Genomic DNA, 27,971 nt, shown 5'->3' with positions numbered 1-27,971 from the left:
AAAAATACAAAAACAAGCCAGGCATGGTGGTGGGTGCCTGTAATCCCAGCTACTCAGGAGGCAGAGGCAGGAGAATCGCTTGAACCTAGGAGGCAGAGGTTGCAGTGAGCTGAGATCGTGCCATTGCACTCCAGCCTTGGCAACAAGAGTGAAACTCTGTCTCAAAAAAAAAAAAGAAAGAAAAGAAAGAAATATGAAAGGGGGTTGGGCGCAGTGGCTCCCACCTGTAATCCCAACACTTTGGGAGGCTAAGGCCGGCAGATCACCTGAGGTCAGGAGTTAGAGACCAGCCTGTCCAATGCGGTGAAACCCCATCTATACTAAAAATACAAAATTAGCTGGGCGTGGTGGGGCATCCCTGTAATCCCAGCTACTCAGGAGGCTGAGGCAGGAGAATCGCTTGAACCCAGGAGGCAGAGGTTGTGGGGAGATGAGATCATGACATTGTACTCCAGCCCGGGTGACAAGAGCAAGACTCTGTCTCAAAAAAAAAAAAACCAGCCGTGGTGGCTCTTGCCTGTAATTCCAATACTTTGGGAGGACGAGGTGGACGGATCATGAGGTCAGGAGATCAAAACCATCCTGGCCAACATGGTGAAACCCCATCTCCACTAAAAATACAAAAATTAGCTGGGTGTGGTGGCGCATACCTGTAATCCCAGCTACTTGGGAGGCTAAGGAAGGAGAATCGCTTGAACCAGGAGGTTATAGTGAGCCAAGATCACACCACTGCACTCCAGCCTAGAGACAGACAGACTTAGTCTCAAAAAAAAAGAAATATGATTGGGTATTACCATAGGCTCTAGTTCCTGCCCTGAGGGAATGTGAGTTAAAGAGCAGTTAGAGGCCAGGTGCGGTGGCTCATGCCTGTAATCCTGGCACTTTGGGAGGCCGAGGCAGGTGGATTTCTTGAGGTCAGGAGTTTGAGAGCAGCCTGGCCAACATGGTGAAACCCCGCCTCTAAAAAAAAAAAATTTAAAAATTTAAAAAATTAAAAATAAAATAAAAATAAAAAGCAGTTAGAGGCGGGCTTAGCGGCTCATGCCTGTAATCTCAGCACTTTGGGAGGCCAAGGTGGGTGAATCACCTGAGGTCAGGAGTTCGAGAACAGCCTGGTCAACATGGTGAAATCCTGTCTCTACTCAAAATACAAAATTAACCAAGTGTGGTGGCATGTGCCTGTAATCCTAGCTACTCAGGAGGCTGAGGCAAGAGAATTGCTTGAACCCGGGAGGTGGAGGTTGGAGGTGGAGGTTGCAGTTAGCCAAGATTGCACCATTGCACTGCAGTCTGGGCTAAAAGAGTCTCAAAAAAAGAAAAAAAAAAAAAGCAGTCAGAGATCTAATGTGGTTCACACCTGTAGTTCTAGCACTTTGGGAGTCCAAGATGGGAGGGCTGCTAGAGGCCAGGATTTTGGGACCAGCCAGTGCAACATAGCAAGACCCCGTCTCTACAAAAAATAAATTAAAAAAAGAGCCAATGGTATATGCTTGTTGTCCTAACTGCTCATGAGACTGAGGCAGGAGGATCAGTAGCTCAGAAGGAACTCCAGAACTAAGTTCTGAACAAGTGAAGCTTGAGATGCAGTGACATGATCATGGCTCACTGCAACCTCCAGATCGATCTCCTGGGCTCAATTGATCCTCCCGCCTCAGCCTCCCAGGTAGCTGAGACTAGAGGAGAGTGCCATCATGCCTGGCTAATTTTTTGTACTTTTTGTAGAGACAGGGTTTTGCCATGTTGCCCAGGCTGGTCTTCGATTCCTGGGCTCAAGCAATCCTCCTGCCTTAACCTGCCAAAATGCTGGGATTACAGGTGTGAGCCACCATGCCCAACCTAGGGAACTTTTGGGAAAATGGATATATTCTAGATGTTGATATGGATGCTGGTTGCACACACATTTACTCAGATAAAAATGAATCAAGTCCTCATGCATGTAGTCCTAGCACTTTGGGCAGCCGAGGTGGGTGGATCACCTGAGGTCAGGAGTTCGAGACCAGCCTGGCTACCATGGTGAAACCATGTCTGTACGAAAAACAACAACAAAAATTAGCTGGGCAGTGGCCGGGCGTGGTGGCTCACGCCTGTAATCCAAGCACTTTGGAGGCCAAGGTGGGCGGATCACCTGAGGTCGGGAGTTCAAGACCAGTCTGACCAACATGGTGAAACCCCGTCTTAAAAATAAAAAAATTAAAATTAAAAAAAAAATTAGCTGGGCATGGTGGTGCACACCTGTAGTCCCAGCTACTCAAGAGGCTGTGGCAGGAGAATCCTTTGAACCCAGGAGTTGGAGGTTGCAGTGAGCTGAGATGTTGCCATTGCGCTCCAGCCTGGGTGACAGAGTGAAATACAAAACACAAACAAAAAACCCGAAAAATGAATCAAGTCATACACTTAAGATTGATATTTTTTTCTGAATGTAAATTATGCTTCAAAAAACGAAACCCTTCCATGCACAAAGTACTACCTAGGGTGACTTCTGCTTCCTGCAGTGAACACCTGATTTTGGGAGAGGAGCCCTAGGACAAGAGACAGCAAGAGATGCTGAGAGCAAGCAGGGCACCAGCAATGTGGCAGGAAGCTGGGAGTATGGAGGGACATGACCAGGGAGAAATCTGTGTTGGGAGAGGCCTGTGAATTTTAGGAACTCTATATCTAACTCTCAAGGCATGTCGTTGCCAAGCAGCCTGTCAGTGGCAGGCAACCAGCCACACAACGTCCTGAGGCCTGATGAGAGGGCTACGCCAACTACAGGGCCAGACAGTCCCAGAGGGGTAGCTGGCTGCAGCAGGGACTGACCCAGGAGCTGCAGTGAGCCAAGCCCCCTCCTTTTCCTGAGAGGTAAGGCAGGCTCATGGCAGACCCTATTATGTCCCACATCATGGCTGGAACCATCTCACATGGCTGGTCAAGGCAAGGATGACCCCAGGAAGCCAGAGGACTTGGAGACTCTGTATTGTAGGAAAAAAAACACTAAAAAGTCATTGGAGTGTCACCAGCAGTCACCCCTGGATGGTGGCATTATGGTTTTTTTCTTTTTTTTTGAAATGGAATGTCGCTCTGCCACCCAGGCTAGAGTGCAGTGGTATGATCTTGGCTCACTGTAACCTCCGTCTCCTGGATTCAAGCAATTCTCCTGTCTCAGCCTCCTGAGCAGCTGGGGTTACAGATGTTGCCACCATGCCTGGCTAATCTTTGTAGATGGTGGCATTATGAATATGGATTTTGGTTTTCTTCATCAAATATTTCTGTTTTCCCCACATTAGCTGTAAAAAGTATATATATGTGTGTGTATATATATATATATATATATATATGTAAATAAGTTGACAGATTGAACAAATTGAACAGTTTAAAGAATAGCTGTGTAAGTGCAGTGGAGTCTGCCTGTGGTCCTAGCTACTCAAGAAGTTTAGACAGAAGGATTGCTTGAGCCCAGGAGTTCAAGACCAACCTGAGCAATGTAGTGAGACCTTTGTTTATTTTAAAAATAAATAAAAAATAAAGAATAACTGTTTAAAATATTATTCAAAATGAATTAATAAAGGTGGGGATTATGTTTTTAGTCTCAGTTCCCTGAAGGACTCACACCTGAGAACATGACCATGTTTGGGGCTCTCTGGCACTATCTTTGGGCCTGACCTCTGCTCTCTAGGGGAAAACATGAGCTAGTAGTTGCTGAGTCATCATGTATGGGTCACATCCTCCCTGGGAGGCCTGGAGACATGGGCCTGTCTGTGATGAGCTTTAGTGGGCAGGGGGCAGCTCCAGGGCCCTCAATGGGGGCAGCCTAGGGCATAGATCACTCTCTGGACTTGTTCTTCTCCTAATAAATTGACAATGATCAATGAATTACACCCAAGAAATAGGGTGGGACGCACTAAAAATAAAAGATAATATAAATAGCCAGATAGGGTCAAAGATGATTTATTTTACTTTGTAATTTTGAAATGATTTCAGATTTACAACATAGTTGCAAAAATAATCAAATGTTTACATCTTACATAACCCAGTGCAATGATCCTAACACTGACAGATTATCGTTAACTAACCCAAAAGCCTTATTCGGATTTTGCCTGATGTCCTTTTTCTGTTTCAGGATCCAACCAGGTTCCCATATTGCCTTCAGTTGTCATGTCACTTTGGTGTCCTTTTCTCTGGAGCAGTCCCTCAGTCTCCTTGTCTTTCCTGACCTTGAAATTTTTGAAGAGTTACTCTGCAGAGCGGTGCTATCCAATAGAACTTCCAGCAATCATGGAAATGCTGTTTGTGCTGCCCACTATGAAGCCATTAGCTACATGAAAATAGCTTTTGAAATGTGGCTCATGGGGCTCAGAAACGGCTTCTAAGAATTATTTAATTTTAATTAAAATAGCTACATGTGGCTAGTAGCCACTGTATTGGACAGGACAGCTGTCAAATGTCCCTCATTTGGGGTTTGCTTACTGTTTCCCTATGAGTAGTTTTAGATCATGAGCTTTTGATAGGAATACCATAAGCATGTTGTGTTCTTTGTCTAAATTTTTATAAAAGCTGTTGAGGGCCTGGTATGGTGGTGCATGCCTGTAATCCCAGCACTTTGGGAGGCTGAGGTGGGCGGATCATGAGGTCAGGAGGTCGAGACCATCCTGGCCGATATGGTGAAACCCCGTCTCTACTAAAATACAAAAAAATTAGCCGGGCATGGTGGTGCACACCTGTAGTCCCAGCTACTCAGGAGGCTGAGGCAAGGGAATGGCTTGACCCCAGGTGGCGGAGGATGCTGTGAGCCGAGATCGTGCCACTGTACTACAGCCTGGGCGACAGAGCAAGACTCCATCTCAAAAAAAAAGCTGTTGACAGGTGACAGGGAACCACCTAGTCAGGCAGTGGGATTGTTTTGTTTTGTTTTTTTTTTTTTTGAGACAGAGTTTCTCTCTTGTTACCGAGGCTGGAGTGCAATGGCACGATCTCGGCTCACCGCAACCTCCGCCTCCTGGGTTCAGGCAATTCTCCTGCCTCAGCCTCCTGAGTAGCTGGGATTACAGGCACGCGCCACCAAGCCCAGCTAATTTTTTGTATTTTTAGTAGAGACGGGGTTTCACCATGTTGACCAGGATGGTCTCGATCTCTTGACCTCATGATCCACCCGCCTCGGCCTCCCAAAGTGCTGGGATTACAGGCGTGAGCCACCGCGCCCGGCGCAGTGGGATTGTTTTAATGCCCTTTGAGGTCCAGCAAAGAAAGGAGTGATAGCCGCATTTGGAAGCCCACCCCCACACTTTCAATGTTCTTCCTCAAAGAATTAGATATGAAGCTGCTAGAGCACAGTGGGGAGCAGGCAGGATTGATTCTTGAACTAATCAACATTTATGCCCTCTTGGCTAAACTAGGCAGAGCTGGTTTTATTACAGTTCAGGTGTAATTAAGCACACTTTGAAAATGCTGAAGGTTGTGAAATATCCACAGGGCTATAAAGTACACTAATTAAAACCTCATCTGAGGCTGGGCCTGGTAGCTCATGCCTGTAATCCTAGCACTTTGGGAAGCTGAGGCGGGTGGATCACCTGAGGTCAGGAGTTCAAGACCAGCCTGGCCAACATGGAGAAACCCCCTCTACTAAAAATACAAAAATTAGCCGGGGGTGGTGGCGTGGGCCTGTAATCTCAGCTACTCAGGAGGCTGAGGCAGGAGAATTGCTTAAACCCAGGAAGTAGAGGTTGCAGTGAGCAGACATTGTGCCATTGCACTTCAGCCTCAGTGACAAGAGTGATACTCCGCCTCAAAACACTGGCTTTGGAGTCAAGCCTGTACTTAGGCATCTGTAAGTCTTCTTTTTTAAAATTGCAGTATATAGTAACACATGACCTTCAGTGTACAGCTAATGCATTTTTACATATGCTTAAGCTCTGGTACCCACCACTCACATCAAGATGTAGAATATTTCCACTCCCCTAGAAGGTGTGCATCCCTCCCCTCCCCCAATCGACATCCCCCAGAAATTACCAGTATTTAATTTCTACTTATGTAGATTAGTTTTGTCTGTTTTTGAACCTTATATGACTGGAAGCAGACAGAATGTGCTCTTTAGTGTTTGGTTCCATTCACTAAGCACTGTTTAGCTGCTGGTGCCCATTCATCTGTGGGAAGATCCTCCTATGTCTGTGTGTCAATAGTTTGTTCATTTTCACTGCCGTATACTATTCCACGGCGTGATTACACCATAGTTTGTCTGTTTTCCTGCTGATGACCATTTGCGTTTTCAGATTTTGCCTATCATGAATAAGTCAGTACAAACATTATCTAGGTGTATGTTTCTAGGTAGATATATACCCAGGGGCGAAATTGCTGGGTCATAGGATTAGCATACGTTTAACTTCAGTAACAACTGTCATTTTTACAAATCTCTTAAACTCTCTTTAAAACAGGAAGAATAAACCTACTCTACCTGATTATTGTGAGCGTATTTAATGAACTCTAAGAATAAGGCTTTAAGCCTTGTGCCTGGAAGACAGTAGGTGCTCAATAAGTGCTGGCCTCTGCCCCAGCAGGGGAAGGGCGAGGCAGAAGGCAGGAACTGCGGGAGGTACCCGCCCCCTACCGTTGGGCGGAAGAGGCCTCTCCCACGCAGCACTTAACCCACACCCAGCCTGCCCGCCAGCCAATTTGGCGTGCCTGCCTTGCGCCTACCCACCCTGCATTCCCTCGCCCGCTCCCGTTCCCACAGGCCCAGCGTGCACGTCTCTCGGCTAGGCATCCTTGCCCCTGTGACTTCAGCGTCACTCAACGTTTGTTGGACACTAACTGTATGCCAGGCCATGAGGATGCAGGAGAGAACGACACGAAGATCCTCGCCCCTCAAAGCTCCTGGCGGAAGGAGGGGCTGCTTCACTTGGGAAGCGTGGGGATGGAATTCTCAGCCCGCCAATGACTCCGAGGCAGGCCGCCTGCCTGGTTTCTGGCCGGACACTGGACTTCCCCTTGAAGTTGCTCGAGACGAACAAGGGAAGAAAACAATCCGCTCTCCCGCGCCCCCACCAGGAAATCAGGTCGGTTCTCCGAGCCTAGTCCAGCGTGTCCCAACCCGCAAACCAAGGCCCAGTGCCCGCCCCCGCCGCTCCGCCCCTGAGCGGAGCGCCAATCACGCGCTGCCGGGAATCCCCGCCCCTCCGGGTGGCCAATTGCCGCGCGCCCTGCCAGCCCCGCCCCCTCGCTGCGGGGAGGGTCGTAGGCCCCGGGCGGCGGTCGCCAGGTCGCAGGACCGGGGCTACCCGAGGTAAGATCGCCGCTGGGGCGCTTGGTCTTCTCTGCTCAGTACACACGGACGCCTTTAGGGAAGGTGGCTGCAGCGGAAGGACCGAGTCTACCGGGGCGCCCTGGGTCTGGGGCGCGCGGGGCTCGGGAGGAGCCGGCCCTGAGGCGCACGGGGTTCGGGAACACTGAGGGCTCCAAGCGCCGCATCCGGCACCGGGGAAAAGGGGTAGGTGGCGCTGGGCGTCTGCTCTGTCTGGGGGAACGGTAGGGCCGGAAGGGGACGGGCAGCGGCCGCTGACCTCCTGCTGCCCGCAGGCCCAGGGTGACTCTAAGGTGGGGCCGAGCCGCCATTGGCCACGCCTTGGGCTCGAGTACTGCCGCCCTCCCCTGGGTGTGGACAGTTCTCGGCGGCGACACCAGCTCAGAACAGCTTCCCCGCGCTCCGCGGACCTGGGTCTCGCCCAGAAATCCGATCCGAGGCTGTGAGGCCTGTCCCTTTGGGGAGGGTGGGTATTTATTTCCGGGACGCACTCAGAGCCTCTGGACAATCAGGTCGGAAACTTTGCTGCATCGAGAACACTCTGTCACCTCCTTCCTTCTCAGATGGGAAAGAGGTCCCAGGAAAACAATGAAACAAACCAAAACAACGAAGAAGGCATTCTCTGTATGGAAGTCGTGAAGCCTCAAAACTATCTAGAGGACAGCCAACCACTTGAGACCTGTGGCCGCAATGCGAGGGCAGGGTTAATGTCTGGATTAAATGTTGCTTCTTCCCAAGTGCACTCTCAGCCTCTCCCTACAAGTGACCTTGGGCCCTCTTTGGGCTTGAAGGCAGGTGGCTGTGTAGGTCTCACTTGCTGCAGAGGTCTCTGTGCCCTGCAAGGTGTATGACCAGCTGCAGTGAGGTAGCAGATTCTGGGTTCAAATCCTGTGCTAGCCTCTGGCCAGCTGTGTACCTTGGCATCACTTCCCCTGTCACAGGATTGGGGAAGGATTAACTAAAAGAACCTTAAGATGTGCTTGTCTACAGTTGGCCCTCAATAAATGTGAACAGACGTGGGCTTCCTTTCCTTTTGGTTGGGCTACATCATCCCCTCCCCTCCATGTGTGTTGTAGAGGCTGAGGCTAGAGTGCCTCATCTGATTGCCTCCTGGTACCTGGCTGGCGCCATGAGAAAGGAAGGAGAAACGGGTTTTTTTTTTGTTTGTTTGTTTTTAAATGGAGTCTCACTTTGTTGCCCAGGCTGTAGTGTAGTAGCCTGATCTCAGCTCACTGCAACCTCTGCCTCCCGGGTTCTAGAGATTCTCATGCCTCAGCCTCCCAAGTAGCTGGGATTACAGGTGTCTGATGCTATGCCTGGCTAATTTTTGTATTTTTAGTAAAGACAGGGTTTCACCATGTTGGCCAGGCTGGTCTTGAACTCCTGACCTCAAGTGATCCGCCTGCCTTGGCCTCCCAAAGTGCTGGGATTACAGGCATGAGGGGGTCTGTTAACTGCCACAGAGTTGGTTTTTGCTCATTTTTTTTTTTTTTTGAGACGGAGTCTCACTCTGTCCCCAGCTGGAGTGCAGTACATGATCTTGTCTCACTGCAACCTCTGCTTCCCGGGTTCAAGTGATTCTCCTGCCTCAGCCTCCCAAAGTGCTGGGATTATAGGCGTGAGCCACCACGCCCAGCACTTTGCTCTTTTCTTGAAGGCTCAGAGAACCCCTACTTCACCTTCCTGATCCTCCTTAACTGTCATTTGCACTTGGCCCACAAGGAATGCAGCAGTGCCTGGTGGTTGGCAAAGCAAGTTGTGCATGTGAGACTCTGAGGCCAGTGACAAGACTCTTTCCCCTGTAAGGAGGGTTTGGTGGCCCAGCAGCTTTTAGGTGCTGTCTGCTCTGCAGCACTGCCTCCTAGAGGTCTCATGCTTGCCTGATGCCCACTTGGTCCTCTTCTGCCTCCTTCCCTCCCTGACAACCCACTGGGAATCCAATAGCATCTCAAGCTTCACTTGTTCAGAACTGAGTCCTGAAGTTCCTTCTGAGCCACTCCTCCTCCCCTGGCTTCTCTGGTCTGGTAAAAGGGCACCTGCCATCCACCCAGTGCCTAAGGAGTCATCCTTGATTCTTTTCTCTTCCTTATCTCCTACACCCTCAAAACACCAGGAATCTGGTTGCCTCCTGCCAACTCTGTGGTTCCCATCCTGGCCATAAGCATCCTGTCTCTTGGGCTGTGGCCTTCTGACTGGTCTCCCAGTTTTCATCCTGGCCCCTCCAGAGTTGTCACAATTGTCAGAGAAGTCTTTAATGTAAATCAGATCCTCTTCTTTCCCTGCCAGAACCTTCCAATGGGTCCTGTTTCACTCCAACTAAAACCCAGAGTCCTTTCCTACAGCACCCTACATGAGTGGTCGCTTTCACCTCCTTGACCTTCATCTCTGCCTCTCTCCCTAGCTTTCTTAACCTTGACCACACTGACCTGCTTTCTATTCTTCAAACATGCCAAGTTCATCCCATTTTAGGACTTTTGCATTTACCATGCCCTCTGCCAAAAACACCAATCTTCTCAGAGCCTGAGAACAGCTCGGCTGTGTTCTTAACACTAGTTCAGAAAGGCTTCTTTGACCCCCTAGTTCAAGAAGCATGCCTGTCTCCAGGGGCTGTGTCTCTTTACCTGCTTTATTTTCTTTAGAACCTTTATTGCTATCTGGAATTCTTATTTAGGTAAGAATTTACTGATCCGTTATTTGTCCCACACCAGTAGAATATAAATTGGATGTGGCACAGACCTTGTCTCTTTTATTCCCTGCAGCACTCCCTGATAGGGGAGGCAAAAAAGAAACAAGCAAAAACATCTATAATTGCAAATTGTGGTAACTCCTACATAAACAACTGGTAGCAATTGCTTATATTTGAGGCACTTAAATTTTTTTTTTTTTTTTTTTTTAGATAGAGCCCCATTCTGTTGCCCAGGCTGAAGTGCAATGGCGTGATCTTGGCTCACTGCAATCTCCGACTCTCGGGTTTAAGCGATTTTCTTGCCTCAGCCTCCTGAATAGCTGGGATTGCAGGTGACCGCCACAATGCCCAGCTTATTTTTTTGTATTTTTAGTAGAGGTGGGGTTTCTCCATGTTGGCCAGGCTGGTCTCAAACTCCTGACCTCAGGTGATCCATCTGCCTTGGCCTCCCAAAGTGCTAGGATTACAGGTGTGAGCCACCGCACCCGGCTGGCACTTAAAAATTTTAAACTTAGGCCGGCCACAGTGGCTCACACCTGTAATCCCAGCACTTTGGGAGGCCAAGGCAAGTGGATCACTTGAGGTCAGGAGTTCAAGACCAATCTGGAAAAAATAGTGAAACCCTGTCTCTACTAAAAAATACAAAAATTGGCCAGGCACGGTGGCTCACAACAACAAACAAAAAAGTTAGCCAGGCGTGTTGGTGGGCTCCTGTAATCCCAGCTACTTGGGAGGCTGAGGCAGGAGAATTGCTTGAACCTGGGAGGCGGAGGCTGCAGTGAGCCTAGATCACACCACTGTACTCCAGCCTGGATGACAGAGGGAGATTCTGTCTCAAAAAAAAAAAAAAAAAAAAAAAAAAATAGACTTATAAGACTGAATTACTGTACTGTCAAAACGAGCTATCTGAGCCATTTTAAAGGGTGAGGAAAAGTCTGGAAACTGGTAACTTGCCCAGGACACACAGTGAATTCAAGGCATGGAACTCAGCCTCCCATCTTAAGAATGTATGTGGGCCGGGCGCAGTGGCTCATGCCTGTAATCCCAGCATTTTGGGAGGCTAAGGTGAGTGGATCACCTGAAGTCTGGAGTTTGAGACTAGCCTGACCAACATGGAGAAATCCCGTCTCTACTAAAAATACAAAATTAGCCTAGCATGGTGGCACATGCCTGTAATCCCAGCTACTTGGGAGGCTGAGGCAGGAGAATCTCTTGAACCCAGAAGGCAGAGGCTGTGGTGAGCTGAGATTGCACCATTGCACTCCAGCGTGGGCAACAAGAGTGAAACTCTGTCTCAAAAAAAAAGAGAGAACGTATGTGTAGCAGGCTTTAATGGCAGGCCTGCAGCCATGTCATGGAAAGAAGATGACCTGAAGATCTCAGTTCTTTGCTCTTCTACTAACTAGCAAGCATACCTCATTTTCTTCTTTAAAGTAGGATGATCCTATTATTATCATGTTGGGCTTCACTTTTAATTTTTTTCAGTATGTCCCAAAGCAGTTGCACTTTTAGGTACAGCCCTCTTGCTTATCAGCTCGAGGGCCTTAGAGCCAGGAGGAGAGCCAGAACATTCATAGGCACCGAAACTATAGTTACATACAGATCCCTCCACCACATGTGCTAGGAGTACGTGCAGACCTCCCCAATGCTGACCAACCTACAGGACAGAAATGGGTCCTAGGTATTCTGGATCTTATTCTTTTTGGTCATCAATTATTTTTATTTTTATTTTTTTAGAGATGGGGTCTCGCTGTGTTGCCCAGGCTGGCCTCAAACACCTGGGCTCAAGAGATCCTCCTGCCCTAGCTTCTCTAGTAGCTGCTGGTCATCAATTCATTTTTAGCAAATTCTGCACGAACCTTGGAGAGACCCAGGCAGTAATAAAATAGGATGTTTAAAGAAACTAAAGATGGCTGAGCACAGTGGCTGGCACTTACAATCCAAGCTACTTGACAGGCTGAGGCAGGAGGATCACTTGAGGCCAGGAGTTTGAGACCAGACTGGGCAACATCACAAGACCCTGTCTCTAGAAAAATTTTAAAAATTAGCTGGGTGTAGTGGCACAAGTAGCTGTCATTTCAGCTACCTAGGATGCTGAGGCGGCAGGATTGCTTGAACGCAGGAGTTTGAGGCTGCACTGAGCTATGATTGCACCACTGCATCCAACCGGGGTGACAGAGTGAGACCCCATCTCTTAACAACAGCAACAAAAAAGGTGGGCGTGGTGGTTCACACCTGTAATCTCAAATCTTGGGAGACCGAGGTGGGTAGATCACTTGAGGTCAGGAGTTTGTGACCAGCCTAGCCAACATGGTAAACCCACATCTCTACTAAAAATACAAAAATTAGATGGGCATGGTGGTGCACGCCTGTAATCTCAGCTACTTGGAAGGCTGAGGCAGGAGACACAATTGAACTCAGGAGGCAGAGGTTGCATTGAGCTGAGATTGCACCACTGTATTCCAACCTGGGTGACACTGTCTCAAAAAAAAAAAAAAAAAAAAGATTTAAAGATGAAAGAAAACAAAAATTCCAAAAAGTTGAGAGATAATTCCCTTTTGTCCAGCCCCACTCCCAACCGTGTGTAATATGTGATCTGTTTTCTTCCAGTCTCGTTTCCTGTCAGTCCATCCACCCTTCATGGGGTCAGAGCCCTCTTTCCAGAATCTGAGCAGCAATGCCTTTTGCTGAAGACAAAACCTATAAGTATATCTGCAGACATTTCAGCAATTTTTGCAATGTGGATGTTGTAGAGATTCTGCCTTACCTGCCCTGCCTCACAGCAAGAGACCAGGTGAGCCAGCAAAGTGACAGCCAGACACTGGCCTGGGGACAGGGCTGTGGAATCCAAAGCTCAGCCCCATCCTGGTTCCTCCCCCAAGCCAGAGCCGGCTCCTTCTCCCTCTTGCTGTGTCTTGCTCCTTGTCCTTGCTGATTTTCTAACTTTTGGATGAAGTGTGGCTCAGGGTGGCGTTGGTGACTTCACCGAGCTCCCCCTTGTGTTGCTTTTGTGAACTGCTCAGAAATATGGTGCTGGCTCCTGAGATTTCCTGGCTCTGGTCCACTTGCCCACTGTTTTTAGAACCTTCTGTTTCCTTCATCTCTCTTGCCGTGCCTTGTCCTGCTCAGTTTTGATTCCATTCTCCTTGTCATGGGGCCCTGTCCTGGCAGGGAGCTGGGACTCAGGTTTGAGAGCTGGCAGGAGCCAGGTCACTCTAGCCCTGGCACTTGCTAGCTGGTGAAGAGGGCACAATCTCTCCCCATTCATTGTAGCTGCTGTTCTCAGATTGGACCCCTGTGCTCCAGAGGGAACCTGTTGGCTCTTTTGGGGACTCCTGTCCTCAGGTTTCTCAGGAGCCCTATTGCTGTCTCTGGCATCCTCCACACAGATCACATCAGTATGCAGGTCTGTTTGGGGTTTGCCCCTCCCTCTTGTATTTGGGGGATTATAGGGATATCTTGTTTTGTAGTAAATATTTTCTGTGGGTTTGATTTTCTTTTTTTAATATTTTTTTGAGATGGAGTCTCGCTCTGTTGCCCAGGCTGCAGTGCAATGGTGCAATCTCAGCTCACTGCAACCTCCACCTCCCAGGTTCAAGTGATTCTTTCACCTCAGCCTCCTGAGTAGCTGGGGTCACAGCCATGTGCCACCATGCCTGGCTAATTTTTGTATTTTTATTTTTAGTAGAGACGGGGTTTCACCATGTTGGCCAGGCTGATTTTTATTTTTTTATTTTTTATTTTTTTAATTTTTTTTATTTTTATTTTTTTGAGACGGAGTTTCGCTCTTGTTACCCAGGCTGGAGTGCAATGGCGCGATCTCGGCTCACTGCAACCTCCGCCTCCTGGGTTCAGGCAATTCTCCTGCCTCAGCCTCCTGAGTAGCTGGGATTACAGGCACGCGCCACCATGCCCAGCTAATATTTTGTATTAGTAGAGACAGGGTTTCACCATGTTGACCAGGATAGTCTCGATCTCTTGACCTCGTGATCCACCTGCCTCGGCCTCCCAAAGTGCTGGGATTACAGGCTTGAGCCACCGCGCCCGGCCTGATTTTTATTTTTATTTTCGAGACAGAGTCTTGCTTTATCACTCAGGCTGGAGTGCAGTGGCACGATTTTAACTCATTGCAACCTATGCCTCATGGAGTCAAGAGCTCCTCCCACCTCAGCATCCCAAAGTGCTGGGATTACAGGTGTGACTCAACATGCCCAGACTATATATATATACATATATATATATAGTCTGAGATTGCGCCACTGCACTCCAGCCTGAGCAACAGAGCAGGACTCTGTCTCAAAAAAAAAAAAAGGAAACAGCCGGGCGCGGTGGCTCATGCCTGTAATCCCAGCACTTTGGGAGGCTCAGGTGGGTGGATCACGAGGTCAAGAGATCGAGACCATCCTGGTCAACATGGTGAAACCCCGTCTCTACTAAAAATACAAAAAATTAGCTGGGCATGGTGGCGCGTGCCTGTAATCCCAGCTACTCAGGAGGCTGAGGCAGGAGAATTGTCTGAACCCAGGAGGCGGAGGTTGCGGTGAGCCGAGATCGCGCCATTGCACTCCAGCCTGGGTAACAAGAGCGAAACTCTGTCTCAAAAAAAAAAAAAGAAACAAACAAACAAACAAAAACTGCAGCTACTGTCATCTGCCCAGAATCTCCCCAGCATTCTCAGCTTCCTTGTTTCTTATTTTTGGCCCCTCTCTTTCCTTCTTTCACCCCTTCGTCATACTTTTGCTATCTACCTTTTCCTTCTCTCCTAATCCAAAGCTTTCTTTTTGCCCTGGGGGCCATATAAACCCAAGGTTTTTGTATCAGATTAATTGGCTCTGGATTCCTGCCCTACTGTTGTAAGATGTTTGCTGTAGTACTTTGCTTCTGCTAAGTAAAGTGGGGATGATAATGGCATTAAATAAGATGATGCATGCAAAGCCCTTAACAGAGAGCTCGGAAAATAGTAACTGCTACTTTCTGGCGGCTGCGGGTTTCTTTAGTAGCTATTGCTGCTAATTGCTCTTCCTCACTCCATACCTGGCCTTGTCCTGGGCTCTGATCCAGTTTCACGTGGCCACCTTGCTCTTGTGGCTTTCTTGGCACCCCCCTGCCCACCACCGCTGTGGCTTCATTCTGTGTAGGGAAGCAGCTGGGGCTGCCTGGCTTGAGCAGGACAGTGGCACTGTATCTTCCAGGATCGACTGCGGGCCACTTGCACACTCTTCGGGAACCGGGACACCCTCTGGCATCTCTTCAGTACCCTTCAGCGGCGACCCGGCTGGGTGGAGTCCTTCATTGTGGCGCTGAGGGCCTGTGAGCTGTCTGAGCTCGCGGACGAAGTGACCCGTGTCTACCAGAGCTACCAGCCTCGTGAGCATCCTGTCCTGGCTCTCCTTCTGGACCCCCGGCCTGCTCCTTGGCCTCTGCTTTCCCTTCCCCTCTCTCTGTACCTCCTGCCTTTTCTCCCCTTTCTCTGTACATCCTCCTTGTCACACTGAAGCAACGGATAAACCTGGGTGTAGATCCAGGCTTCACACTTACTAGCTGTGTCCCTTTGGCCAAGTCTCTAAATTTCCCTGAGCCTCAGGCCTCTTCTCTGTAAAATGGAGCTCACGGCAGCATCTGCCAAGGGGAGCTGCAGTGGGTGACACTGTGGGAAGATGCATGTTGAGTGCTGACCTGGGCTTCGCACTTCCCGTATGCCCAGCACATGGGGTCTCCTCTAATTTTCATGGCTGTAGCGTTTGCCTCCCACCCATCTTCATTTCTTCTTCCCAACCTACTTGTTCACCCTCCCTCTCTCCACTTTCTCTTCCCCTCCCCTGGTTTACCCTGAGAGCCTTCTATGCCCTTTATCAGCTGCCCAGTTAGTCCTTTAGTCCCTCTCAGTGTCCTGGCCATTCTCAGTGCTCAGAGGGGATTTGGTGAGATGGAATCTGATCTCGAGTGAGATCAAGACATGGGAAGAAAAATCAAGCCAGTTCTATTTATATTTCAAACTAGAGGTAACCCTCAAGACCCTGACCACTTTTTTTTTTTTTTGAGATGGAGTCTTGCTCTTTTGCCCAGGCTGGAGTGCAGTGGCATGATCTCAGCTCTCTACAACTCTGCCTCCCAAGTTTAAGCGATTCTCCTGCCTCAGCCTCCTGAGTCACTGGGATTACAGGCACCCACCATCATGCCCAGCTAATTTTTATATTTTTATAGAGATAGGGTTTTACCATGTTGGCCAGGCTAGTCTTGAACTTGTGACCTCAGGTGATCCACCTGCCTGGGCCTCCCAAAGTGCTGGGGTTACAGGCCTGAGCCACCACACCTAGCCCCTGGTCACATTTATAACTGTGGGAAATCCTTGTTTTTCTTTTCTTTCTCTCTCTTTTTTTTTCCCTTTTAGAGACAGAGTCTTGCTCTGTCAGGCTGGAGAGCAGTGGTGCAATCATAGCTCACTTCCACCTTGACTTCCTGGGCTCAAGCGATCCTTCCACCTCAGCCTCCAGAGTAGCTGGGACTACAGGCATGTGCCACCACACCTGGCTAATTTTTATAATGTTTTTGTAGAGACGAGATCTCACTGTGTTGCCAGGCTGATCTTGAACTCCTGGGCTCAAGCGATCGGCCTCCAAGAGTGCCGGGATCATAGGTGTGAGCCACCGTGTCTGGCTCTCATGTTTGCTTTTCTTTCCTTTTCCTCTTTCTTGCTTCCCTTCCTTTCTTCTTCCCTTCCTCTCTTTCTTCCTTCCTTTTCCCTCCTTCTTTTTAAATATGTCTTTTCATGTATGGAGATTATTGATAGTGATCCCCTGAATACAATGGCTGTGGAAGGGCCTGATGGGTGGTGGAGGCGGGTGGTGGAGGCAAAGGGGAGGGGCCGAGGCGGCAGCATCAGAGCAGGGGTCAGTGAGCAATGACAGCCACATGGAGGAGAAAGCCACTGGGTCCCAGGATGTCTGGGGACAGAGGAGGGTGACTGCTGACATGGTCTGCGCGGCGAGAGACCCACGATGCCCCCCGCACACACTCCCCCTGCTCCCTTGTCCTCCAACTGCTCTGTCCTTCCCACTCCTGCCCCCTTGCCAGTGATGCTTGTCACTCTGAGGAGTGGACCCACATCAGAACAGCTTTTGGACCTATGGGTGGGGCAGGGGCTGTACCCAAGAGCACCCAAGGCTTTTCCATCATGTGGAATACCTCTGATTCCTTCCTTCTTTTTTTTTTTTTGAGATGGAGTCTCAGTCAGTCACCTAGGCTAGAGTGCAGTGGTGTGACTTTGGCTCACCGCAGCCTCTGCCTCCCAGGTTCAAGTGGTTGTCCTGCCTCAGCCTCCCTGTAGTTCCTGATTCCTTCTTTCCGCCCTGCCCCGCCCCCAAGATGGAGTCTTGCTCTGTTGCCCAGGCTGGAGTACAGTGGCGCAATCTCAGCTGACTGCAGCCTCTGCCTCCCAGCTTCAAGCAATTCTGCCTCAGCCTCCCAAGTAGCTGGATTACAGAAGCGTGCCACCATGCCCCACTAATTTTTGTATTTTTAGTAGAGATGGGGTTTTACCATGTTGGCCAGGCTGGTCTCAAACTCCTGACTTCCCAATCTACCCGCCTTGGCCTCCCAAAGTGCTGGGATTACAGGCGTAAGCCACGGCACCCAGCCCCTGATTCCTTCTTGATATCACTGCATCTTTGTCCTCCAGGGACCCCGGAACATCCCTCAGCCCCACTGGAGCCACCGTCAGTTTCTGCTGAGGTGCCAGGACCCTTCACGCCTGCTGCGGCCCACAGCATCCCCTACAATGGCTACAGAGAGAAGGAGCCAAGCTACCCCATGCCTGTCCAGGACACCCAGCCGCCAGAGACCCTGGAAGAGGTCTGTCCTCACAGTCCACCTTGAGCCACCTGCTTTTGTGTTCCTGTCTGCCCACTTCTGCCCATGAGCCTTCCTCCAGAAACCCTCTCCTGTCCACTACAAATTATGCCTAATCTCTGCTCAGAAACCCAAGGCTTCCTTAGTGGAAATCTGCCCCAGACCAGCGACCAGACTGCTGACCAGGTCTTCACCCTGCGGCAGTCTAATCCTCTGTCACCAACCAGCTGGGAGATGACAGGTTTTTTTTTTTTTTTTTGAAACAGTGTCTCATTCTGTTGCTCAGACTGGAGTGCAGTGGAGCGATCTTGACTCACTGCAACCTCCGCTTCCTGGGTTCAAGTGATTCTGCTGCCTCAGCCTCCTGAGTAGCTGGGATTACAGGCACCCACCACAATGCTGGCTAATTTTTGTATTTTTAGTAGAGATGGTGTTTTGCCGTGTCAGCCAGCCTGATCTCAAACTCCTGACCTCAGGTGATCTGCCCACCTTGGCCTCCCAAAGTGCTGGGATTACCAGCGTGAGCCACTGCCCCTGGCTGGAGACCACAGTTTTGAGGTCTTTGCAATGTTCCATATGAGGTGTTGCATTGGGTGGAGGAACCCAGGGAGGGGCCAGATGAGGGAGAGTGAGGGAGCAGGCGAATATGGGGGCAGGGGTGATTGGCGGGGCTGTCATTATTGCCAAAAGGTCGAGTTTGGGGGAAAGATGACCGATTCTATGAAGATAAATGAGTGGGCAGTGGGGTGTCCAGGAGACACCAAACCATGAACCTGAAGCCTAAGAAAGGGGTCTGTGATCCCCTGAACACAGTAGATGTGGTAGGGGTGGGATGAATGGAGGTGGGAAAGGGGAGGGGCAGAGGAGGCAGCATCAGGGCAGGGATTAGCTAGCGGTGACAGCCATGAGGAGAAAGCCAGTGGCTGCCGAGAGGGATACCTTTCTGCAGGGCCACACAGATGGACAGGGAGTCCCCGAGGTTTGCTGTGTGTTTTCTGTGAGGTAAATGCAAGGACACCTGTGGACAGAGGGTCTGGCAATTGCCAGAACCCAAGCAAGGGCTCCCTGGCTCCTGTGCTCCATGGTGTGGGCTGAGGTCTGTAGGAGACACCCCAAAAGCACAAGCTGCCCTTTGCGAGCTCTTGGGAGAGGCAACTGCATTATTCATATTTTCCCTCTTGCAGAGTTCAGAGCAAGCCCCGCAGACACTCAGCCCCGGAGCCATCCCAAGGAGGCCGGGTGGTAGCCCTGTGGAGCCCTCCTCTGACCTGGCAGCCCTTAGCCCTCTGACCTCCAGTGGGCATCAGGAGCAGGACACAGAACTGGGCAGTACCCACACAGCAGGTATGCATGGAATCTGGAATTATAGGGCCCCTCTGATCTCTCAAGTGAAGGTGAGAATTAGAGTTGCCCCTCTGGCTTCCTTGAATAGGAGGCAAGGTGGGAATAAAGGGAGTTCAACCCAGGAAGCAGACCAGTTCCTTATAGGGTGTATCAGTTAGCATTTGCTGTGTAACAAATAGTCCACTCCAGTTTTCCAATTTTTGGTTTTTTTAGTAGCTTAAAATGCAGCCATTTATTTAGCACAGGATCCTGTGGGTCAGCCATTTGGTCTACCTACCTGGCCAGTTCTTCTGGTCTTGGCTGAATTTCCTCTCAAGTACTCACTGGTATATATATAAGTTCTGCCTCTGGCTATTGGCTGAGCACCTTGGTTCTCTTCTTTGTAGTCTCTCATCCTCCAGCACACAAATCCATCATGGCTGCTGGGCAGAGTTCTGAGAGAGACAAGAGAGGGCTCAAAACTAGCACAATGTCCCTGTGCCCCATTCTGTGGGCAAAAACAAGTTATAAGGCCAGCCTAGATTCAAGGAGTAGGGAATAGACTCCCTCCCTAGACGGGAGGACTGACTGGCACAGTGCAGAGGGGCTGGGTAGAGGTGAGCGAGATAAGTAGGGCCGTTTTTGTACTCTGTCAAAGAGACTGTAGGGAGCAGCCAGGGCCTGGAGGGCGGTGGGACAGGGACAGTGCAGGGCTGCACCAGCTGTGGCAGGGAGGCCTTTAGGCACTGCCTTACCACAAAGAGATCTCAGTTCCCAGTGAATCCCGAAAACTTCTCAGTCCCAAGGAAGTAAAGTCATCATCCAGGGGCCTGGACCCCACTTCAGACCTCAGTGCTCCCCTCAGAAATATGTAGTTGTCTGCCTGGACCTCTCAGGCTAGCATGACTCTCTCCTGCTTTCCAAACTGTTTCACATGACGCTGGTGCCCTGTCAGCCCTCAGTGCCCGGGGACAGCCACAAGGCGCATGAGCAGTTAAAGGCTGGAAGACATCATCTCAGTACTTTCATCATCCCCAAACTGCTCCAGGCACCTGTCTCTGCTTTGCAGTGTCATCTGGCCACGGGATGCCTTTTGGGAGTTTCTGTAGACCACGGAGACAGAGGGCGATTAGGTTTCAGTACGTTTGTAGACACAGGTCCCGTGAGATTCTATGGTGTGAGATTGTGGTGGTGGGGGTGTATGTTGGAATCACCTTGACCTTTGCCAGCTGTGGGGCCTGGCATGTGCATTCCAAGTTCCATGGAGAATCCTGCTGCAACCACCTTTATAGACCATCACCACCTGCTACCCCCTGTTTCCCCAACCCAGGTCAGGCAGCCTCCTAGGGGTGGCTTTGTCCCTGTCCCCACTCTTCCCAAGCCTCTGGGATGGCCGGGCCTCTCGGCTGGTCTGAGCTGTTCTGCCTGAGCCATCCTGCCAGCCCTCACCCTGATCCAGGGCTGTTCCCACTCGTGGTGCTGGAGGAGGGACAGCAGCAGGGGAAGTGTCCAGGATTCCATGAGGCTAAGGTCAAGGTAGAAAAGGCAGACACAGGAGGAGAGGGGAGGCTTCCCAGGTGGGAGAGGAAAAAGCAGAGAGAATAATAAATAATGATCTTCAGGCTCCAAGGTACCATTTCACTGTGTGCCAGGGTAGACCTGGGGCTACAGATCAAGAACTGAGGGCGGATGTTGGGCTTTCAGGCTGGGAAGCAGTGACCAAAGGGACTGTGGCATCTCCTCCAAGGGCAGGAGATTTGGAGGCCTAAACGCAGTAGGAACCGTGAGACCTGGAGCAGAGGGACCCTTCTCCAGGCCTGAAGGTAACAGTCTTTGAGTCTGTGTTTCCACTTGTGTTTTACCACCTGCAGGTGCAACCACCAGCCTCACACCATCCCGTGGGCCTGTGTCTCCATCTGTCTCCTTCCAGCCCCTGTCCCGATCCACCCCCAGGGCAAGCCGCTTGCGAGGACCTGCAGGGTCAGTTTCTACTGGTACCTTCTCCTCCTCCTCATCCCCTGGATTGGCCTCTGCAGGGGTTGAAGAGGGTGACCAGCCCGAGCCTATCATCTGCTCCAGTGGGGCAGAGGCACCTGCCAACTCGCTGCCCTCCAAAGTGCCTACCACCTTGATGCCTGTGAACACAGTGCCCCCGGAAGTGCCTGCCAACACAGCATCTGCCAGCACAGTGCCCTCCAAGTTGCCACCTAGCTCGAAGCCCCCTGGTGCAGTGCCTTCTAATGTGCTCACCAATCTGGCACCATCCAAATTGCCCATCAACTCAACCCGTGTTGGCATGGTGCCATCCAAAGTGCCTACTAGCATGGTGCTCACCACAGGGAATGCCAGCACAGTCCCCACCAGCAGAAGCAGCAGAGCTGAGGTGAGTCCTCGCCCTTCTAGCAGGGATCCAGGCCCCTTCCCCTGGGAGAGCTTGCCCACCTGGCCCTGCTCGGCCCCTTCCCAGTCTGCATTCTGTCTCCAGCCTGGGCTACTCTGTGGCCTCTCCTTGTGGGCATATGGACAGCTGAGAACCAGCCTCACCCAGGCCCACACCATGTTCTCCAGGAGGAACAGTCATTACAGCTCCTAAGTCTGGACACCTCAGGAGGGTCAGCCACGGGGGGCACCCCACTGGTCAGGTGCATAAGTTCATTTAGGGTTCGTAGCTCCTAGTGAAGCCGAGCAGTGCTGTTTTGCACATGAAGAAGCAGTGAGGGGGAGAGTGCAGTGGCCCGTCTGCCTCATGCCTTGCTCTTTACCACCAGGATGCCTAGCCTGCCCCTCCATGGCCAGGCTTTACAGAATGCAATCCCAGCCTGGAGCAGCCACTCTGACCCAGCAGCTCCCCATCGCTGCCTGCTCCAAGCCTCACATCTAACCCTAGCTGCTGCTGGGAGGTACCTAGTCCATAGGGCCCTTTGGGCGCATGGCCAGGCCTCTGACCCTGTGGCTGTTCTCTGGTTCTCAGGCCCAGGCAGGTTGTCAGTGCAGGATGAGGCCCCGCTTCCAGGTGGGCATGAGTTTATAGGCAGGCCAGGGAGTAGGGAGAGGCTGCCCTGGAGGAGACCACCATTGCAGGGCCTTGGTCCCCTCTTCCCCTGTGCTCCAAGAAGAGGTGACCTAGGGGCATTATAGACTGGGAATTGGGTGGTTGGAGTATTAGTTCATGCCCTGGCTAGGAATGAGACCAGCCAAGCAGGCTTGTCTCCCTGCCAAGCCCCAGTCCCTTCCAGTGCTTTCCTTTCTTTCCCAGGAGAACCCAGCAGCTCCAACACCTGCAGGTGCCACTGGAGGCAGCTCAGCCTGGCTAGACAATAGCTCTGAGAATGGGGGCCTTGGGTCGGAGTTGAGCAAGCCTGGCATACTGGTATCCCAGGTAGACAGCCTATTCTCGGGCTGCTCTGAGGATCTTGCCATCAGTGCCAGCACCTCCTTGGGCATGGGGCCCTGCCATGGCCCAGAGGAGAATGAGTACAAGTCCGAGGGCACCTTTGGGATCCACGTGGCTGAGAACCCCAGCATCCAGCTCCTGGAGGCCAACCCTGGGCCACCTGCAGACCTGGAGGGTGGCCCCAGGCCACACACCGACCAGAAGTTCCAGGACGAGGAGGTGCCATGCCACTGGTCCTCGCTCAGTTCTCCGTGGCTCCAGGCAGCTGTGGCAGGGATGCTGGCAGCCATACTCCTGGCAGTGCTGTACCAGCGGCGCCAGCTCTAGTGAAGCCCTGGGCCCTTCCCACCACCCATCTGCTCCATTCCTGCAGTATACCTGGCCGCTCTCCGAAGCCCCTTCTCCCTTTCTTAGGGATGGTGGAAGCTATGTCAGAGGGGAGCTAAGGGACTGCAGGCCTGGCAGCAGGACGTGCCTTGGCTGAACCAAGTCCTGAGAGCAGCATCTCCATCCCCACTGTGCCCTCTGTGCATCCCTATCCTTGGCTTTCTGGGACCTGGGCTGCCCTCGATGCTCCAGACCTCCACCAGCAATCCAGGTTATCACCCATGTCCTCCAGAGGAGCTTCCCCATCCAGGCCTCAGCCCTGTTGGCCCAGGTGGATCAGGGGGAGCCACTGGAGCACATGGGAGTTGGGAATGCTTCTCCTGTTGCACTGGTCCCCTAAGGCCTCAGGGTAGGTGTGTAGTGTGTGGACGACTCCACAAGACCCGGCTTCCAGACCGTTGCACTCAGGCAGGCAGGAGTGGCAGGGTAGCTGCTCTCCAGGGGCCCAAATACCTTGGGTTCCTGCCCCACTGGGCCCCCTCCCCTTCTGGGCGATCCTGGGAAGGTCTGTAGGTTCCTGGGATCTCAGGGAAGCCAGGGGTAGCTGCCAGGCCTGAGGAAGACCTCTGAAGCTCCTCTCCAGCCTCCCCTTTCCCTCCCCTCTGGCTCCCTTCTCTTCAGCTCCCTACATGGGCTGGGGAGGAGACACCTGGAGGGCAGAGCTCAGGCAGAGGTTTGGATTTCAGCTCCCCGCTTCCTGGGCTGCATGGCCTTGGTGGATGTCAGACTTCTGGTCTTGCTTCTCCATGTGGACAGTGAGTATCTGGCTCATTCTTCACTGGGTTCTTCTGACATTGAAACCTACAGGTGTTTGCCAAGTGCCTAGCCCAGAGCAGGTGGCCACTAACTGCTTCTCCCACCTCTCTCCTGTCCAAGCTGGTAGAGCTGAAAGCATGAAGAGAGGAGTGCACGGTGGCCAGTGATGCAGCTCTGCACACAGGCAGCCTAAGCCTCATCCCACACTGCCTCTCACCAGCTCTGCAACCTTGGGCAAGGGATTCATCTCTCTGTGCTTTAGTTTTCTCACCTGTAAAATTTTCGGTATCTATATATATTTCCCAGTGCTGTGAGGATTAAAGTTTATCAATGTAGATCTTAGGATGAGTCCTGGCATTTACCAAGGATTGGATATGTGTTATTATCACTTTTTTTTTTTTGAGGTAGAGTCGCATTCTGTTGCCAGGCTAGAGTGCAGTGGCATGATCTCAGCACACTGCAGCCTCCGCCTCCCAGGTTCGAGAGATTCTCCTTCAGCCATCCGAGTAGCTGGGACTACAGATGTGCCACCATGCCCAGCTAATTTTCTTTTTTTGTATTTTTAGTAGAGATGGGGTGTCACCATGTTGGCTCAGGTTGGTCTCGATCTCCTGACCTCGTGATCTGCCTGCCTTGGCCTCCCAAAGTGCTGGGATTACAGGCGTGAGCCACCGCGCCCAGCCCTTCTTATCACTATTAAGTGTTGAGGGGCTAGGCGTGGTGGGCAACAGAGACCCCATCTCTAAAAATTTAGCCAGGCGTGGTGGTGCACCTGTTGTCCTAGCTACTGAGGAAGCTGGGGAGGGAGGATCACTCGAGTCCAGAAGTTTGAAGCTGCAGTGAGCTAGGATCGTGTCACTGCACTCCAACGTAGGTGACAGAGTGAGACCCTGTCTCAAAAAAAAAAAAAAATGCAGAGAAAGAGAGCCCTTGGCTACTCCTTTAGAGGCAGACCAGACCCTTCTGCCTCACAGATTTATCTTTATATTTGCCCCTTACTTTATCTTGTGCCTTGAGAAATTGCTGGCGAGGGAGATGTGTCCACTGGGCAGTTGTACAGGAGGGAGGCTTTAGGGCATTTCCACTCCCAGCAGCCAGGTTCCCCCACCCCGAGCTCACCCACTGGTGGGGAGATTAGCTACAATAACACCAGAAACACATTGGGATGGATTGGGGATATCCTCATGGGTTCTTTTCAGGCAGCCACTGCTGGACAAGGCATAAGAGCCACCTCCATTTCTGAGCTCTGCAAGGGATAAGAACTAGAGCCATCAGAGGTGGGGTTCACTGTGGCCCCTCCCAAGCTGTCCGCCTCGAGGGATCTACACCCTGCCTTGGCTACTACAGCTTTTTCTCTCCACTGCCCTAGGGGCATTCAGCAATCTAATGACATCTATCTCTGAACATCTCTTCATCCCATGCTCCAGATCCGGCAACCTGCACCCTGGAACTAGGAGTGGACCCTACCCAAGCTGTCTGTACCACTCCCCATCCCTTACCCCCAATCTTAAAAAGTCCCCCCACCTTAAACCCCAGTTAGGTACCCATGCTGGGCAGGTCAGTTGACAATTTATGCACAGGTATTAGTTTTAACGTATTACTGTCCCAGGGTAGCTTTGAAAAAATATCTGAAAAAGGCAACATGGGCTGGCGCCGTGGCTCACACCAGTAATCCCAGCACTTTGGGAGGCTGAGGTTGGTGGATCGCCTGAGGTCGGGAGTTCAAGACCAGCTTGGCCAACATGGTGAAACACCGTCTCTACTAAAAATACTAAAATTAGCTAGGTGTGGTGGCACGAACCTATAATCCCAACTACTCGGGAGGCTGAGGCCCAAGAATCACTTGAACCCAGGAGTTGGAGGTTGCAGTGAGCTGAGATTATGCCATTGCACTCCAGCCTGGACGACAGAGTGATACTCTGTCTCCAGAAAAAAAAGGCAATATGTAGGCCCAAAGACTGTTCCCAAGTGGTAGAATTTTAGCGCTGTACCAGCCTGGGTAAAAAATACAAAAATTAACTGGGCATGGTGGCACTCATCTGTAGTCCCAGCTTCGTGGGAGGCTGAGGTGGGAAGATCACTTAAGCCCGCCAGGAGGCAGAGGTTGTAGTGAGCTGAGATTGCACCACTGCACTCCAGTCTGGGTGACAGACTGAGACTCTGTCTCAACAGAGAGAGAGAGAGAGAAAAAAAAAGACTTTTAGCACAGTAACCAGCCATTGTGGGAGATACCCTGGGTAAGGCACGTAGGAAGTGTTGAAGGACCTTTCTAGCCCCGCCCCCTGCCTTTTCTTTTCTTTCTTTTTTTTTTTTTTTTAAGAGAATCACCTAGCGTCCAGCGAAGTGGTGTGATTATAGCTCACTGTATCCTCAAACTCCGGGGCTTAAGCGATCCTCCTTCCTCAACCTTCTGAGTAGCTAGGACTTCAAGTGCATGCTACCATGCCTGGCTAATTTTTAAATGTTTTGTAGAGATTAGTTTTAGTAGAGATGCTGTTTTGTTGCCCAGGCTGGCCTCATGAGAGCTTGCCTCAGCCTCCCAAGGTGCTGGGATTACAGATGTGAGACACTGTACCCAGCCCCCCACCCCCAGCACTTCTTTCTTTTCTTTTCTTTTCTTTTCTTTTCCTTCCTTCCGTTCGTTCGTTCTCTTTCTTTCTTTCTTTCTTTCTTTCTTTCTTTCTTTCTTTCTTTCTTTCTTTCTTTCTTTCTCTCTCTCTTCCTTCCTTCCTTCCTTTCTTTCTTTTTCTTTTTTTCCCCCTCAGGCCCATACTGGCTTTTTTTTTTTGAGACAGTTTTAGTCTATTGCTCAGGCTGCTGGAGTGCAGTGGCATGATCTCAGCTCACTGCAACCTCTGCCTCCTGGGTTCAAGTGATTCTCCTGCCTCAGCCTCCCAAGTAGCTCGGATTACAGGCGCCTGCCACCACACCAGGCTAATTTTCGTACTTTTAGTAGAGACGGGGTTTCTCCATGTTGGCCAGGCTGGTCTTGGAACTCCTGACCTCAAGTGCTCCGCCCGCTTCAGCTTCTCAAAGTGCTGGGATTATAGGCGTGAGCCACCATGCCTGGCCAACCCCATGACTTTTCAAATGATGTTGCTCAAAGCCCTGACTTGGCCTACTTTGAACAGCAGCCTTGTATCTGCTGTTGTCAACCTGAAGACCTCTCAAATGCCAGCTTCAAGCAGGTGTGAATCGGCCAGTGTATTGGCCAGTGTCAGATCTCAGGAGTCCTGTATTTTGGGTGTGGCTTTCAGCTGCAGGGGGGTGCGCTTAGCGGGGAAAGCCAGGCAGATCACCCTCACAGCCAGATAATGTGGAGGTGAGACTTGGCCACCCATCCTTGGGGACCTGAGAAAGTGTTCTTCACCTTGGGGTGAAGGCTGGGAGGGGGGCCAGAGGGACCAGTACCCTCCCCGGTGCTTAAGGGGCAGAGCCACCTGCAGCAATGGTATTTGCATATTGGCCCCTCTCCACCTTCTTCCTTCTGCTGAATCAGTTCCCTCAAAGCCCAAAAGCTGTCTCTGTTTCTGTCTCCCTGGGAAGAATGCGTGGACTCTGCCTGGTGATAGACTGAAGCCAGAAGAGTGCCACGCCCATGCCTTAATTCCTTGATAGATTTTCTCAGATTTAGCAGACTTCTTAGTCAAAGATGAGGGAGGCTGGATGCGGTGGCTCATGCCTGTTATCCCAGCACTTTGGGAAGCCGAAGTGGGAGGATCCCTTGGAGCCAGGAGTTTGAGACCAGCCTAGGCAACAAAGCAAGACCCTATCCCTACAAAAAAATCTAGGAGATGCTCTTTACCCTGCTTGACCTCACATTATTAATAGCTTCCTTTGAGCAACATTATTTATTGTGAACTTTTTTTTTTTTGAGACAGCGTCTTGCTCTGTCACCCAGGCTGGAGTACAGTGGTGTGATGTCGGCTCACTGCAATCGCCGACTCCTGGATTCAAGCGATTTTCCTGCTTCAGCCTCCTGAGTAGCTAGGATTACAGGCTTGCGCCACCATCCAGCTAATTTTTGTATTTTTAGTAGAGACAAGTTTCACCATGTTGGCTAGGCTGGTCTCGAACTCTTGACCTCAGATGATCCTCCCACCTCAGCCTCCCAAAGTGCTGAGATTACAGGTGTGAGCCACCACGCCTGGCCTATGAACTTTTTTTTTTTTCTTTGAGACAGTCTCAATCTGTCACCAGCCTGGAGTGCAGTAGTGCAGTCTCGGCTCACTGCAACCTCTGACTCCCAGGTTCAAGCAATTCTCCTGCCTCAGCCTCCCAAGTAGCTGGGACTGCAGGCACGC

The 27,971-nt window shown here is 51.0% G+C and overlaps 1 protein-coding gene across 5 annotated transcripts in view; it reads left to right on the top strand.

The window, feature by feature from the left end:
- Positions 1 to 25,981, top strand: part of MAVS (mitochondrial antiviral signaling protein) — a 41,419-nt gene extending 15,438 nt beyond the window's left edge. For 2 of the 5 annotated variants that reach the window (XM_012455378.2, XM_064382268.1), the window contains exons 2-7: positions 12,570 to 12,753; positions 15,152 to 15,326; positions 17,638 to 17,810; positions 18,992 to 19,151; positions 21,002 to 21,513; positions 22,387 to 25,981. In XM_012455378.2, coding sequence (XP_012310801.2) covers positions 12,637 to 12,753; positions 15,152 to 15,326; positions 17,638 to 17,810; positions 18,992 to 19,151; positions 21,002 to 21,513; positions 22,387 to 22,851 — 1,602 coding nt within the window. In that variant the 5' untranslated portion in view covers positions 12,570 to 12,636 and the 3' untranslated portion in view covers positions 22,852 to 25,981. Of the gene's footprint in view, positions 1 to 5,667; positions 7,029 to 7,194; positions 7,256 to 7,411; positions 7,460 to 12,569; positions 12,754 to 15,151; positions 15,327 to 17,637; positions 17,811 to 18,991; positions 19,152 to 21,001; positions 21,514 to 22,386 lie in introns of those variants that run through there. The other 3 variants (XM_012455376.3, XM_012455374.2, XM_012455377.2) reach the window with 3 other exon arrangements.
- Positions 25,982 to 27,971: the final 1,990 nt, after the last annotated feature.

The sequence above is a fragment of the Aotus nancymaae genome, unplaced genomic scaffold (genome assembly GCF_030222135.1).
Source record: "Aotus nancymaae isolate 86718 unplaced genomic scaffold, 86718_ANA_hifiasm-v0.15.2.pri h1tg000029l, whole genome shotgun sequence".
Lineage (NCBI taxonomy): Eukaryota > Metazoa > Chordata > Mammalia > Primates > Aotidae > Aotus > Aotus nancymaae.
Note: the sequence above shows the minus strand (reverse complement) of the source record. Positions and strands in the feature narration are given on the sequence as shown.